The 15,570-nt window shown below is 39.4% G+C and overlaps 1 protein-coding gene across 1 annotated transcript; it reads left to right on the forward strand.

Moving 5' to 3' along the window:
* Positions 1-546, forward strand: LOC141648952 (uncharacterized). Its single transcript, XM_074457656.1, has one exon. The coding sequence runs from the start codon at positions 1-3 to the stop codon at positions 544-546; it is 546 nt and encodes a 181-aa protein (XP_074313757.1).
* The last annotated feature ends 15,024 nt before the right edge of the window (positions 547-15,570 follow it).

Here is a 15,570-nt window from a genome sequence, read left to right on the forward strand (position 1 = left end):
ATGTCGGTTCTGTCAAAAACTCTACCTGATTTGTCAAAATTAGAACCCTTAGATGGTCAGAATTATAAGAGATGGTCTCAGAAATTACTTATGTTTTTTGAGCAGTTAGAAAATGATTACGTCTTATTTTCTGACCCTCCTGCTCCTGTAACTGAACCTGCTGCTACGTCTGTTGAGACCACCCCACTTGTTATTTCTACGGTTAAGTCAAATGCTCAGTCTATTAAAAAACATGATAAGGATAATAAAACGGCTAAGTGTCATCTTCTTAATCATATGACTAATACGCTTTTTGACTTATTTATGGTTCATAAATCTGCTAAGACAAAATGGGAATTGCTAAAGAAAAAATACGGGGCTGATGATGCGGGTAAAAAGAAATATGTCGTGGGGAAGTGGCTTGGGTTTCAGATGGTAGATGACAAACCTATTATGGAACAAGTTCATGTCTATGAGAACTTGTGTGCGGATGTCGTTAATGAGGGGATGGAACTAGATGAGATTTTTCTGGCAAATGTGTTACTCAAAAAATTCCCTCATTCCTAGTCTGACTATAGGAACCATCTTAAGCATAAGAAAAAGGGCCTTTCACTCCAAGATCTAGTGGGTCACATGAGGACCGAGGAGGCAAATCGTCTCAAAAACAAAAACATTAGTGTGTCTGTGATTGCTCCTACTGCTTCTGTTAAAGCTAATTTGGTTGAGTCTGGTGGTCCGTCTTATGCTGAAAAATCCAAGGGTAAGGTTAAGACCAAGGTTAGTCAAACTAAAGGACAGGGTCAAGCTAAGAAGAATTGTCCAGCGAAGCACACTAAACCGGTTGCTAAGATCCAGAAAGCTAAAGGGCCAATTGTTTGCTATGTCTGTGGAAAAGCTGATCACAAAGCGTACCAATGCTCCAAAAAGAAATCTGCTGAAGCCAATACTGTGACTGATGATGTCATTGCTGCTATGGTTATGGAAGCTAATCTGGTGGGTAATGTTGTTCAATGGGTCTTGGACACTGCCGCTTCTAGACACCTCTGTGCTGATAAGGGGTTATTCGCTGAGTTCGAGGAAGTAGCTGATGGGGAATGCGTTTTCATGGGTAATTCTTCATCCGCAATGATCAAAGGTAAAGGCAAGATCTTTCTCAAACTCACCTCGGGGAAAACACTTGCTCTAAACAATGTTTTGTATGTACCCTCGTTACGTCGAAACCTAGTGTCTTGTGCCTTATTAAACAAAGCTGGTTTGAAACTTGTTTTTGAGGCTGACAAGGTGATAATGTCGCGTAATGGGGAATTTGTGGGCAAGGGTTATCTGTCTAGGGGTCTTTTTGTATTGAACTCTGATTTAGTTTCTAGTAATATTGCATCTACTTCTGCTTATATCGCTGAGTCTATTGATGTTTGGCATGGTAGATTTGGTCATGTGAATGTTGATTACATTAAAAAACTTAGAATTATGAGTTTAATTCCAAGTTTGACGAGTCAAGAATTCTCTAAATGTGCTAGCTGTGTTGAAGCTAAATTCACAAAGAAACCAAGTAGACCAGTTAACACTAGGAATATGAGTCTTCTTGAACTAATTCACACCGACCTAGCTGACTTCAAGAATATTGCAAGTAGAGGTGGGAAAAATTATTATGTGACTTTTATAGATGATTGCTCGCGATACACCAAAGTATATTTGCTTAAAACAAAAGATGAAGCAAAACAATCGTTTATGAATTTGAAAACTGAAGTCGAAAATCAACTCGACATGAAAATAAAAAGGGTAAGGTCTGACAGAGGAGGCGAGTATAAGTCTAATTATTTAGCCGCGTTTTGTGAGAAAAACGGTCTAATTCATGAAACTAGTCCACCTTACTTACCTCAGTCTAATGGAGTAGTTGAACGAAAAAATAGAACTTTAAAAGAAATGATGAAAGCTATGCTTTTAAGTTCTGGCCTATATGACGATATGTGGGGGGAAGCAATTCTATCGGCTTGTCACATTCTTAACTATGTACCTCATAAGAAACTTGACAAGACACCCTACGAGATTTGGAAGGGATATCCTCCTAACCTGAGCTTCCTTAGGGTATGGGGGTGTTTGGCTAAAGTGGGTTTACCTGACTTTAGGAGACCTACCGTTGGACCAAAAACCTATGATTGTGTTTTTATTGGTTATGCTCAAAATAGTTCTGCATATAGATTCATGTCTTTGAGTGATCGTTCTATATCTGAAGCTAGAGATGTTGTGTTTTTTGAGCATGTTTTTCCATTAAAGAAGAATGTTGATTCACCTCCTAGTTTACCTATTACATCTAATGATATCTCTTCACATGCTAGTAGTAGCTCTTCTATTGATCATATTGTTGAACCTAGAAGGACTAAGAGACCTAGATGTCCAAAGAACTTTGAAGTTTATTTTGTTTCAACTTTGCTGTCTGAACATGGATACTCTGTTTGTGCTAGTGATGAGTTTGTTTCAGCTTTTTTAATGGAAGATGATCCAAAAACGTATAATGAGGCAATGAAATCTATTGATGCTAATTTTTGAAAAGATGCTATTAAAAATGAACTTGATTCTATTGTGTCTAATCAGACTTAGGAGTTGACTGATTTACCTAAAGGTAGTAAACCCATTACGAGTAAATGGATCTTTAAAAAGAAAATGAGACTTGACGGTATAATAGAAAAGTTCAAAGATAGACTTGTGGTTAGAGGGTTTACACAAAAGAAAGACATTGACTTTTTTGATACTTATTCTCCTATGACTAAAATTTCGACTATAAGAACTCTTGTCGCCTTAGCTGCCATTCATAATCTTATTATTCATCAGATGGATGTTAAAACTGCTTTTTTGAATGGGAAGCTAGGGGAAGAGATCTACATGTCGCAACCTGAAAGTTTTGTTATTAAGGGTCAAGAGAATAAAGTGTGTAAACCAAACAAATCACTATATTGTCTAAAACAAGGACCTAAACAGTGGTATGAGAAATTTAACAATACTTTGGTAAGTAATGGCTATATGGTTAACAATTCTGATTCATGTGTATATTCAAAGGTAATAGAATCTGATTGTGTGCTTATATGCCTTTATGTTGATGACATGTTAATACTTGGTAATAATTTGGTGGTAATAATTAAAACCAAAGAATTTTTGTCATCACAATTTGACATGAAGGACTTAGGAGAAGCTGATGTAATCCTCGGAGTTAAGGTTATTCGAAACTCTAAAGGAATTTCTTTAAGTCAATCTCATTATGTGGAAAAAGTGTTGAAAAAGTTTAACTGCTTTGATGATGTGCCTGCTAGGACACCCTATGATGCTAGTATACATTTATGTAAAAACTTGGGTAAGAGTGTATCCCAAGAAGAGTATGCTAAAATCTTAGGTAGTGTGATGTTTCTTATGAACTGTACTCGACCTGATATTGTTTATGCAGTTAGTAGACTGAGTTATTATACACATAACCCTAGTAGTGAACATTGGAATGCTCTTCGTCGTTTACTAAAATACCTAAAAGGAACAGTTGACCATTGCTTGCATTATAGTAAATTTCCTACTGTGTTAGAAGGATATTGTGATGCAAATTGAGTTTCAGGTAACGATGAGATCTGTTCTACTAGCGGTTATTTCTTCACCATGGGTGGAGGTGCTATATCGTGGAAGTGTACTAAACAGACTTGTATTGCACGCTCTACCATGGAGTCGGAGTTCATAGCTCTTGAGTTGGCATGACAAGAGGCTGATTGGTTGAAAAACCTATTGGCAAATGTACCAGTGTGGGGAGGTCGGAAAACACCGGTCTCCCTACATTGTGACTCACAAGCAGCTATTGGTGCTGCTAAGAATAGTGTCTATAATGCAAAGAAAAGACACATTCGAATTGGGCACGCTGCAGTTAAACAACTTCTTGACAATGGAGTTATCGCTTTGGACTATGTGAAGTCCGAAAGCAATCTGGCTGATCCCTTTAATAAGGGATTGACTAGGAGACTAGTCGTTGAAACGTCGAGGGGAATAGGGCTTAAGTCCATAAGTCAAGAGTGACTAGGCCTAAAGTTTCTATTTCTATGGCATTATATTATTCATAGCCATAAAAGGTGGTGCTTTTGAGACGCACTTGATGAATCATACACGAGGTTGGACATATGTCCTTAATGGCTCATGCAATAACTGTTATTGAGAAGCACTTGAGCCACCTACGTAGGTGTAATGATCATAAGACTATGAGAAGTCTTGTGAACACATCTGTTAGTACCAAGGTAAACGCATAGCTCTAAAAAGCGCGTTGCACTTTGAAATCGCGGGACGATCTTAATTCTAAAGGTATGATATGTGTTGTGGGGGGTATCGACCGAAGCTTAGCTAGGAATTCAAATAGCAAGATATTCTCTCGCCGTAAGTAAGTTGTTTCCTCATTTCACTAAAGTGTCAATTTAAATCGAAAGATATTGATACCTAATTATCCAATCCTTCCTTTACCCAGAAATTTCTTCTCTTTGCTTTCTTCGCCATCTGTAGGGGATTGTTGGAAAGATGGCTGTAAAGCCTGTTGGAATAATTGTCCTCCGACAATAATGCGATCACAACTATTGATCATGATGATCACATGTTTAAATCTCATATTTAAGAATACATGTGCGAAGTAACATTTTACAGTCAACTGGTCCACACATATCGGTAATAATTGGCTGACTAGAGTTTGACATTACTGTCGTACGACGGTGGTGATTAGTTGATCCCGTAAGGTCATACCTATAGGATGATACTCTTAATTGAACATTTAATGGATCGTATGACGATACGAGTTAATTAAATTACTTAAATTGACGGACGATTTTGGAAGTAATATTTACGTGTCTCATTGTAATTTGATTAAATAAGATGTGGTCTAAGTGATCTAATTGTTCTATTACTTAGATGAAATTATTGTTTACGGAAACAATTGGAACTGAATGAATAATTTATTATAAATACAAGACGTTGTAATTTATAATTTGGTAAACCGTTTTGGTACAAGTAATTACGAATTACTAGTCGATTTTGTAAATGACATATTTTATGAGTATGTTGATTTTTAATATGTTAAAAATACATTACAATTTCATAAGACAAGTAACATGTCACATATGTCACAATTGACAAATGACAAAATAAAATGGACCTCCCATTTTATGTAAGTGCCGAAAAATGGAGGGAGTATAATGTTTAAATTGTGTTAAATAATTAAGTGGAAAGCATAATGGTTATAACTAGCTTGTAGCCATGCAAACCTAGTTTTTCTTGAGAAGAATTACAAGCTCATGCATTGGCTCTACTCTCCCCATGCCAACCGGTTTTCAAAGGGTCATTATAGAGGTTTTTCTCTCTAATAATTCATTCACTACTTTACATTATAATTCTAGTGTAAGAAATATAATTGTAGATTCCCGTATCCGTCGGTATTGGTTTTATAGAGAACCCGACAAACACCCGATGATGATAGGACACATGTATTCTTTAGTTGTCATTGTCATTATTTGGAGCTCGTTTTACGATGTAGAATGGGCGTCGTCAATGAAGTATTTTATTAATTTAAATGATATTTAAATTAATGTTTTTTTAAGTGAATTCATTTTATTAATTTAAATGATATTTAAATTAAAGCTTTTTAGAATTTATTTTCTCAAGTTTATTTTATTGAAAATAAAATAAATATTTGATTTGAAAAATCATTTTATGAGTATACTAACCAACCTAAGCCTCTACCCATCCACCCCTGTTTTCTTTACGAGTTGGCACGAATATCGAGTACACTAACCAACCTAAGCCTCTACCCATCCACCCCTGTTCGAACCCCCGTAACCACGGCCCAAATCCCATCCCAAATCACCCCCAACAGCCCGCATACAAACAGCCTACCCCCTGTTTTGCGTGATGAATCCCGAGCCCAAAACCCGCTCCAAATACCACCAAAACCCGTGCTCATTAACCCTAACCCATACCCTAATATCCTACCCATATTACCATACCTTAATCACCAAGAAAAACCCCCAAACGAACCCTAGAAAACCCCCCAAAAGCTGCTGGACAGCAGCTATGCTCAACAGGCCCGACTGCCTCTCCCCCTCTTTTACCCTACTTTAACTCCTTATAAATACCACCCCTTCACCATACATTCATTCCTCTAAGTTCTACATACATTCTACCTTCACTCACAAGCTTTAAACCGCGGAAACAAACCCTAATTGCCTCTCAAAAACCCTCCACAAAACCGACATCCAAACTGGAACAGTTTGTGTGTCCTCTTCGAAAAACAATTCGTTCCTCCTTCAAACCTCCATCAAAACTCGAGTTTCTTGTTCCTAATTAACCATATAACATCCATCTACACATTAGACAAAGATTTACGAGCCAAATTGCCCTTGAGGGTACACGAAATCCCTCGAAAAACAAAGTGTTATACACTCTGTTTTCGCGGTTTGTTCCTGTCTGTCCAGTTCTGTTTGTGCTCGTTTTTCGTGCCCAATAACTCAAAAAGAGCAGGGGTTGCTTTAAGATCTCTGTTCTCCTCTCTTTCTAGTTTTCAAAACATCTTTTAAATCGAATTTTCATCGTGAAACGAGAGAGAAATCGCTGTTTGAAAGTTGCTGTCCAGATTCGATAAAAAACGCGTGTTTGCTTTGTTTCTTCGTCGACGACGGCCTCTCGAGATAAAATCTACCATCGATTACGACCCAAGACGGTGTCAACGATACATGTAGGTTGAGGGTGCATCAAATCCTCCTCTTTCTCCCTTTTATTTCGTTTTTTTATGTTTGTTTTTTTATAGTTTGTTTTTATTCGTTTATCGTTTTTGTTTATCGATTGTTTAATTAACTATGAAACTAGTTTAGTCCGAGTATGAGTTAAAGTACCACCATGAACACCCACGTTGACTTGAGATGGGAAAGAAACCGCTACATCAGTCAGTCGTACACCCCCGTCTCATTTACATATCCTTGTGTTCAAGGTAGGGCATTAATAAAACGAACTTCTAACTTCGCTCCTCGTTTTTGACCCTTTGTTTGTTTCGGCCAATTCGACACACCCTAGGACCATTCACATGTTAGTATGACCTCTGATTGTTAACATATAACTTATTTAGACGACATTCGATCATTTAAATAACCTAATTAGACACATTAGGGTACATCGACATAGCTTTAAAAACCGATTAACAATTCTGTAACTTAATTGAATTCATCTTACCTTTCACTTATTTTCTCGCTAGCATGGAAGTGCGTGCTTAACACCTTTCCATTTGCACTCGTTGACGATTTAGAATTGTGCCTAACCTAGTTCGTATTTATTTAATTCAATTTGTAATTAATTAACCTTTAATTTGTTTTATTTATTTCTAATTTTTTAAAAGTCGTTTTAATTATCTTTTATGGTTCAAAATCTGTAAATTTAATTTAATGAATTTTTTCGTAATTTATTTTACTGATTTCGTAATTAAAACATAATTAACTTTGCTTTTCTACAAAAACCGTGCCTTGCATGGGTCTGTTCGACTTTCGATCCGTGCATCGCACGGTCCGCCGCGATTTTAGTTTCTTTTCTTCTTTTGTTTCTTTAATTGTTTACTAATCCTATTTTAATAAATATGGATTGGTGAATAATTTTAATAAGTTGGGTTCAATTTAATTAATAAGTTGTACCTAATTTATTTCAAGCCTTTGTACTTATTTATTTTAATTTAATTAGTTTAATTCTAATTTAATTTTTTTATTAACTAATAATTCGGCTAACCTCTTTAATTAGTCTAACTTAGCTTTAGCTTTTTTGTTTACATTTGTTTCGTTTATTAAGACTTAATAGTTTAAGTTGTATTTTGTTAGTTTGTATTGTAATCTGAGTCAAAGTAATTGCGATAGTTGTTGTAATTAGATTGAGTTGTAATTTATTTCTCGTTGTGTCGGCATGAAATGCCTGGGTTGTAATAGGATAGATTCCAATGGCTCCCCCATTCCTCCTAAGCCGTGTTTGCGCATCTTTTATTTCAAATCAACCAACATGCTAAAACAACTTTGACAAAGTTAGTATTCATGCATTAAACGACATAGAAATTGTTGTCACATGTTAGGGTTTTAAAACGATGTTTGCATATCATATATCGTAGTAGCTATGACCTTGTTTGAAATCCGATACTTGACTTAGTAGAGGCCGTTATTGACGGGCGGGGTTAGGTGTCCTTATGGGCTTCCTAACACGTACCCTCACCCCTTACTCAAGATCTATGGTTTGTGGATCCGTCTAAATACCATTGGATTACGAGAGTCATTCAAATCGAGTGATATAGGGTACAAGTCTTTATCTTTAATCACTCGTAGTCGATTGGCTTTATGCTTTTCGATGAGAGGTGTAAAGTTGACTTGAACGGTTCCAAGTTCCCAAAAAACTTGGTGGCGACTCTAATTGGTCTTAATTCGATTCGAAAGAACCTTGAGTCGATTATGCCTAGTGTGGATCCCGCGGACGCAGTTCCCGAGGGCCTTGTCCACAGTTTGGCGACTCTGCTGGGGAAAACAGGACTAGTTACACTTTGTTTCTAGGGTCTTTTCCTCCGAGGTGAAACTTGAAAAGAAAGTGTTGGAAAGTAAAACATTACTCATAGTGCTACGATTCATGCATAAACCCTTAAGGACTTGCCCGGGCCGTCCCAGCGTTTCTTCGTGATGCGTGGGGGGCGACGTCCCACTATGCTAGGAAGCTGCACATTGCTCGCTTCCACTTCACCTCGCGTGGTTCTTGATGGTGGGGACGATCTTCTAGGTACTCTACCTTAAGACACCTTGCTCTATAAGACCGCAAAAGGATGGAGGGCATAGACCTTCTTGTAGAAGACTGGCCGAGACTTAGAGATGTCTAGGAGCATACATCCTTGTAACATGAGAATGACAATGTGCAAATTGTTTTCCCGAGTCTTTTCGAAATTTCCCATGTCCTTTTCAAAACAGAACTTTTGAACAACTTACTTTCAAAATAGCATGGTTTTAAAAACGCGGAATGCTGCCCAAATAGGACTAGAATTTTCGGCCCAAAATGAGCTTTTATAGCCGGCATGCTGCCCATTTCAAATCTCGTTTTCGAATCAATCTTTCGTTTTTCAAAATCAATCCAAAGTGCCTCTCGAACCTTAACCAAGCATGAAATGCGTCAAGTCGTGTCCAGGTCATGGCCGTGTTAGGCCGGGTGTGTTTCGTTCTAAGAGTCTAGAACACGACCCTGTTGGGTCACTCAAGCTCACCTCTTGGGCTTTGAGTCATGTTGGTCGACCATTTGGTTTAGGATAGTCCACAGAAACGTCCAAGCTAGGCCATTGTGGACGTTTCATACGAACCTATGGGCTATGTTAGTCCAATCACGGGTTAGTCACACCGAGTCCGGTTTAGAACCGAATTATGATGATTCGGGTCGTGTCGTTTTGTCGAGTCCAAATGAACCAAGGTCTAGATCCAACCGTGAGTCGAACCTCTGGTTAGTCAATCTCAAGTCGAGTCTTTGTTTGAGTCAAGTTGGGGTCGTGTCCTTAAGTGTGCAGGGGCTCTTACTTTAAATATTGACTCAGTACGGGGTTTTCTTGTAGAAAGGCCGCCAAAAACCCGACGTCAAGCAATGGAAGATGCTGTTAACAAGCTTACTGAGGTCGTGAACCTCATGATGACCCGAATGGATGCAATCGAATCTAAGCCGGGTGAAGATTCCCTCCACCACCGACCGATCTCGGGAAAACGGTTCAAGTTCATCGAAGACCGTTTGAAACTCTCCAAGGGGAAGAACATTCACTATGAGAATGCTAGGGCCTATGCCCCGGTGCGGGATAAGTTGCCCACGAACATGGTACTCACTGACATCCCAAAGTTCAAGGGCACCAAGATCCATCCACCATGTTAAGGCCTATAAAGGGTACTTAGCATGAAGGGAGTACTGCCGACATGCTCTCTCGAAATTTTCGCTCAATCTCTCGGATGAACACCGAAGGCGTGGTTCTACAATATTGACCTTAAGAACTTCCCCACTTTCGAAGATATTATGGTGGAGTTCGCAAGCACTATCTCGACAATGTCGAGATTCAAACCAACATAAGAACATTGGAGGTGATGACACGGAAAGAAAAAGAAGGCTTTCTTGAATTCCTTGCAAGATGGCGCTGAAAGCGTGAAGTTAGCCAAAAAGCCGATGAAGTCGAAATGGTAGATAAGTTCGTAAAGAATCTACGACCTGTTTACCGCAATGCTCTGAAATACCAGAATTTCGGTTCTTTCAAAGAATTGATAAGAATTGGAATAAAGGTAGAAGATGACGTCCGAATGGCAGAAGTTGAGAAGCCAAAAGGATACCAAGGGGCCTCATCGTCTAGGACCAAAGCCTCAGCAACGACCCATTTGGATGAAGCCATCAATCTCTTAGAAGGGCAATCGAAGAAGTCGCAGCGCCAAACACCTAGGGCATTCACCGATATTGGATGCACTTATACATACGCTCTCCAAAGGCTCATAGCCCAAGGAAAGCTGAAGCCTATTGGTCCGACTCCGGACCCTCCCGCTGATCAACAAGGTAAATGGTATAAACCAAATGCCTACTGTGCCTTCCACCAAGGGAAAGGCCATGATATCTTGAAAGGAAAGGTGCTATCGATGAAGCACGAAATCCAAGACATGATTGAGAATGGAACACTCCCGATCCCAACTGTTAAACCCAATAACATCACCAATCCATTTGGCGATCACGCCAACTTTGTTTCTGTCGAAGACAATGTCGATTATTCCCATCTTATCCGCCCATGTCACTTGAAAGGGGTGTTTATCGGGTAAATATTTGTGGATTGCTGTGCATTCTTGCCAAACCCGAAGAATGAAATTCAAGTCGGGAGTCTTGCTCCAGAATGTACTCCTCTCGTTAACGAAGTTAATAAAGGACAATTCGATTCACCAACCTTCATCACTGGCGTAGATCCTCAGAGGACTACCTCGGGATGGAGGCAGACCATCAAAGGGATCAAGAACAAAAGCCGAGCATCTAAGCTGACAGCTGAACAAGAGAAAGCTCAAGACCAGATTTGAAAATTATGAGTCGGGATCCGTTTTCTTATCTTAGTCGAGTCGAGTCTAGGACTTTATTTTCTTGAAGTTGAGTCGTTTGTTCCGCGATGACCTAGGGTGTGTCCTAGGAATCGTTCTTTCGAGTTTGTTAAACTTTTGCCATTCCAATAAAAGGTTGCAGTTTCGTTTCCCAATTTGTTTTGTTTTCAATCCTCAATCATTCTGAAAGCATGATAAAATGCACAACACACTCAAAGGCATCCCTGGGGTAGAAATATGTCCCGTTTCAAAATGTAAGGTACACTAGGATCCCGTGTTTGATTCCTTTACCTATTCCATGTCTGGCGGTAGAAAACCTCCATCAGAACCAATGTTTATGATAAGCTTTTAGATGATTCTATGACGAACCCGGACTAGCTCCTTGTTTCCCCTATCAATGACGGAAGACAAGCCTTTTCCCTATAAAATCATCCCATCTCGAAGAGAGAAGATATCAACCCGTTGTAACAAGGATTTGTTAATTCTGACCCCAAATTAGTTGGCGAAGCCCAGTTTTCAAGGTGTATCCATTTATGACTAAGAGAATGAATAGAAGACCATTTTCAAGAAGAGAAGAAAAAAAAGATGAAAAAGAATGAAAAGATGAGAAGAAAAAAAAAGGACGAAAAAAAAAGCAAAAGAAAAAAAATGAAAAAAGATGAAAGAAAAAGAAAAAAGAAAAAAGATGTTGAAGTTATTGCGGAATGCTTTTTGGTTGAATGTCGAAGTTACGGAAGCCAGAATTCAAGTCAAGTACCCATAGTTGAGGTTCAATGGGCGAAGCCCAAAAGCTTAAGTAGTAACCTCTTTACCCTCTAAGTCCTTCCTGAGACAGTTACAAAGGGATAGTTGGGAATTTTGAGAATTATTCCGCTTGTGTTGTTACAGCCAGCCTTTAGGGCCCAGACATGGAAATTTGAACCCACATCATTTTTCAACCCATTTGCACTCGTGGTTCATCAAACCCGAGACACCCATTCCAACCACATCAGCAGCCATAACCCATTGGCCTTAGCACCAGAAAATGAACCTTCAGAATGACGGTCCACTATTCAAGCCTTTTGTTGCCAAGCTCCACATCCCAAAGAACCACAACCTTTTGTACCAACCCTAGACACGGGATTTAACGGTACCTTACAGGCTAGAATGGGATACGACATGATACCTTAGGTAAAACCTTCGAGTGTGTACACACAATCAATATGCCAAGTTTATGCACCTTGATCGAACTACGTCGGATTTGATTTCGCACCACGCGAATACATAGGCAGTCCTTCAGAATAAGGGATTCAATCCACCCATCATCCAAGTTGTCATCTTGTCGGTTTCTTACGGGTCCTAACCAAGTCCAAATGAAGCCACCTTTGTTTGAGTCGGTCTTAGCACTCGATGTAGGCTAGGATGAGGATATAGGTTCGGATGAATAGTATCAAGTCTCAGAATGAGCTTTATCTAACGGATTAGGCAGAGATGCTGAGTCACATAGATGTGGATTTCTGTTGGGAACAGAAGATATGAAAAACCCGCTGAAAAGAAAGAAGGCGTGGAAGAAAAAATAGTAAAAGCCCGCTGAAAAGAAAGAAGGCGATGGCAAGAAATGATGAAACTCGCTGAAAAGAAAGGAGGCGAGGAGAAGAGTGACAGAATATTCCCAACAAGAGTGATGTGTGATGTCTAAGTGCTTTCATAAGATCAGTCTGTGTTTAGTGTCAGGCGAAGCCAACGTTGTTGCTCCGTGAGTTTAATCCACCCTGTCAATGCCAAGTGATCTTGATTCCCATGTGCCCTCGGGAGCACGACCATGCCATACGATATCTTCGTCCCAAGTCCGACGACCTTGTGATTCCCATTTGCCATCTTTTGGCGCCGGAACGGCGAATTTATATTTTTACCCCCAACAATTCCATAATTGAATTAAAACCCGTGCACACTTACGGTTTTATTTTCCTTTTTGTTTTACGGTAGCGGGCTACGCCCACGTTGTTTACGAGTCATACGGAGTGTCTGAGTCGTATTTCATGCTCACCCATCAAGGTTCGATTTCAAAATGCCAAAAATTTCAAAATTTCAAAATTCCAAAAACTTTTTGCGAATTGTGGATGGATGATCCAAGTAGTAGAATCATTTCGGGTCGGTGGCCCAATCTTTCAAAATTTCAAATTCAATTTTCGAAGGGTCGATGGCCCAATATTCCAAGTGATGTCAAAATTAAACTTCGGGTCGACGGCCCAATTATTCAAAATTTTCAAATTCAATTTTCGAAGGGTCGATGGCCCAATATTCCAAGTGATGTCAAATTCAAACTTCGGGTCGATGGCCCAATTATTCAAAATTTTCAAATTCAATTTTCGGGTCGATGACCCAGTATTTCAAATGATCCAATTTCAAGATCGATGATCCAAATGTGCTTATGTGATGATTATTGCTAGTACGTTTTTGTGTTTCAAATATAGCAGGATATGCTTCAACTGGGGGCTCTAAAGTCTTCGACTTTAGAGCCATTGCAAACTGGGGGCTCTGAAGCCGTTGGCTTCAGAGACCATTATCAAGATGTAAAGGATGATGTCCACCAAGAATTCAATTCAATACAAGAGTATGAAATGGAAGAATTCCGTAGCTGAAAGCAAATGATGAAAGCGGCGACAACCTCCTTGGAAAGTCCCGTCCCTTTCGGACAAGTGCCAGCAGATGATAAGTTTTTGGCAAGTGTCAACAGATGATGAATTTTGGACAAGTGCCAGCAGATGATAAACTTTGGGCATGTGTCAGCAGTGGCCGAACTACGACGCGGGTTTGATTCCGTCAGAAACGGATACGTAGGCGCCTAAGGATAAGGCTCAATCCACCATATATGCAATTTATGGGTCGATGACCAACGATGATAATTCGACGCAACAGAAGCAAGAGTCAATCCCCGACGAAGTTTCAGGTATGATCTCTTCTTATGGCGAGCTTACATACGCAAGTCTAATGGACTATAAACGACCCGCAGAATCCTCAGGTCGAGAGGGACCTGGGGTATACTTTGACTTTCGCCCTGTCCAAGCCTCAGTCAAAGTGGGGGCTCTGTAGATACCCGTATCCGTCGATATTGGTTTTATAGAGAACCCGACAAACACCCGATGATGATAGGACACATGTATTCTTTAGTTGTCATTGTCATTATTTGGAGCTCGTTTTACGATGTAGAATGGGCGTCGTCAATGAAGTATTTTATTAATTTAAATGATATTTAAATTAATGTTTTTTTTAAGTGAATTCATTTTATTAATTTAAATGATATTTAAATTAAAGCTTTTTAGAATTTATTTTCTCAAGTTTATTTTATTGAAAATAAAATAAATATTTGATTTGAAAAATCATTTTATGAGTATATTTGATTTGAAAAGTCATTTATTTCAATGTGTTAATCGATTTGAAAAATCGATTTAAAAATCGAAAAACTCGTTTTGAACACACGTTTTTGAGCTCGATTTTAGCTCAGTTTTTGAGCCCGTTTTCTTTACGAGTTGGCACGAATATCGAGTACACTAACCAACCTAAGCCTCTACCCATCCACCCCTGTTCGAACCCCCGTAACCACGGCCCAATCCCATCCCAAATCACCCCCAACAGCCAGCATACAAACAGCCTACCCCCTGTTTTGCGTGATGAATCCCGAGCCCAAAACCCGCTCCAAATACCACCAAAACCCGTGCCCATTAACCCTAACCCATACCCTAATATCCTACCCATATTACCTTACCTTAATCACCAAGAAAAACCCCCAAACGAACCCTAGAAAACCCCCCAAAAGCTGCTGGACAGCAGCTATGCTCAACAGGCCCGACTGCCTCTCCCCCTCTTTTACCCTACTTTAACTCCTTATAAATACCACCCCTTCACCATACATTCATTCCTCTAAGTTCTACATACATTCTACCTTCACTCACAAGCTTTAAACCTCGGAAACAAACCCTAATTGCATCTCAAAAACCCTCCACAAAACCGACATCCAAACTGGAACAGTTTGTGTGTCCTCTTCGAAAAACAATTCGTTCCTCCTTCAAACCTCCATCAAAACTCGAGTTTCTTATTCCTAATTAACCATATAACATCCATCTACACATTAGACAAAGATTTACGAGCCAAATTGCCCTTGAGGGTACACGAAATCCCTCGAAAAACAGAGTGTTATACACTCTGTTTTCGCGGTTTGTTCCTGTCTGTCCAGTTCTGTTTGTGCTCGTTTTTCGTGCCCAATAACTCAAAAAGATCAGGGTTTGCTTTAAGATCTCTGTTCTCCTCTCTTTCTAGTTTTCAAAACATCTTTTAAATCGAATTTTCATCGTGAAACGAGAGAGAAATCGCTGTTTGAAAGTTGCTGTCCAGATTCGATAAAAAACGCGTGTTTGCTTTGTTTCTTCGTCGACGACGGCCTCTCGAGATAAAATCTACCATCGATTACGACCCAAGACGGTGTCAACGATACATGTAGGTTGAGGGTGCA

This window comes from Silene latifolia, chromosome 3 (genome assembly GCF_048544455.1).
Source record: "Silene latifolia isolate original U9 population chromosome 3, ASM4854445v1, whole genome shotgun sequence".
Taxonomy (NCBI): Eukaryota; Viridiplantae; Streptophyta; class Magnoliopsida; order Caryophyllales; family Caryophyllaceae; genus Silene; species Silene latifolia.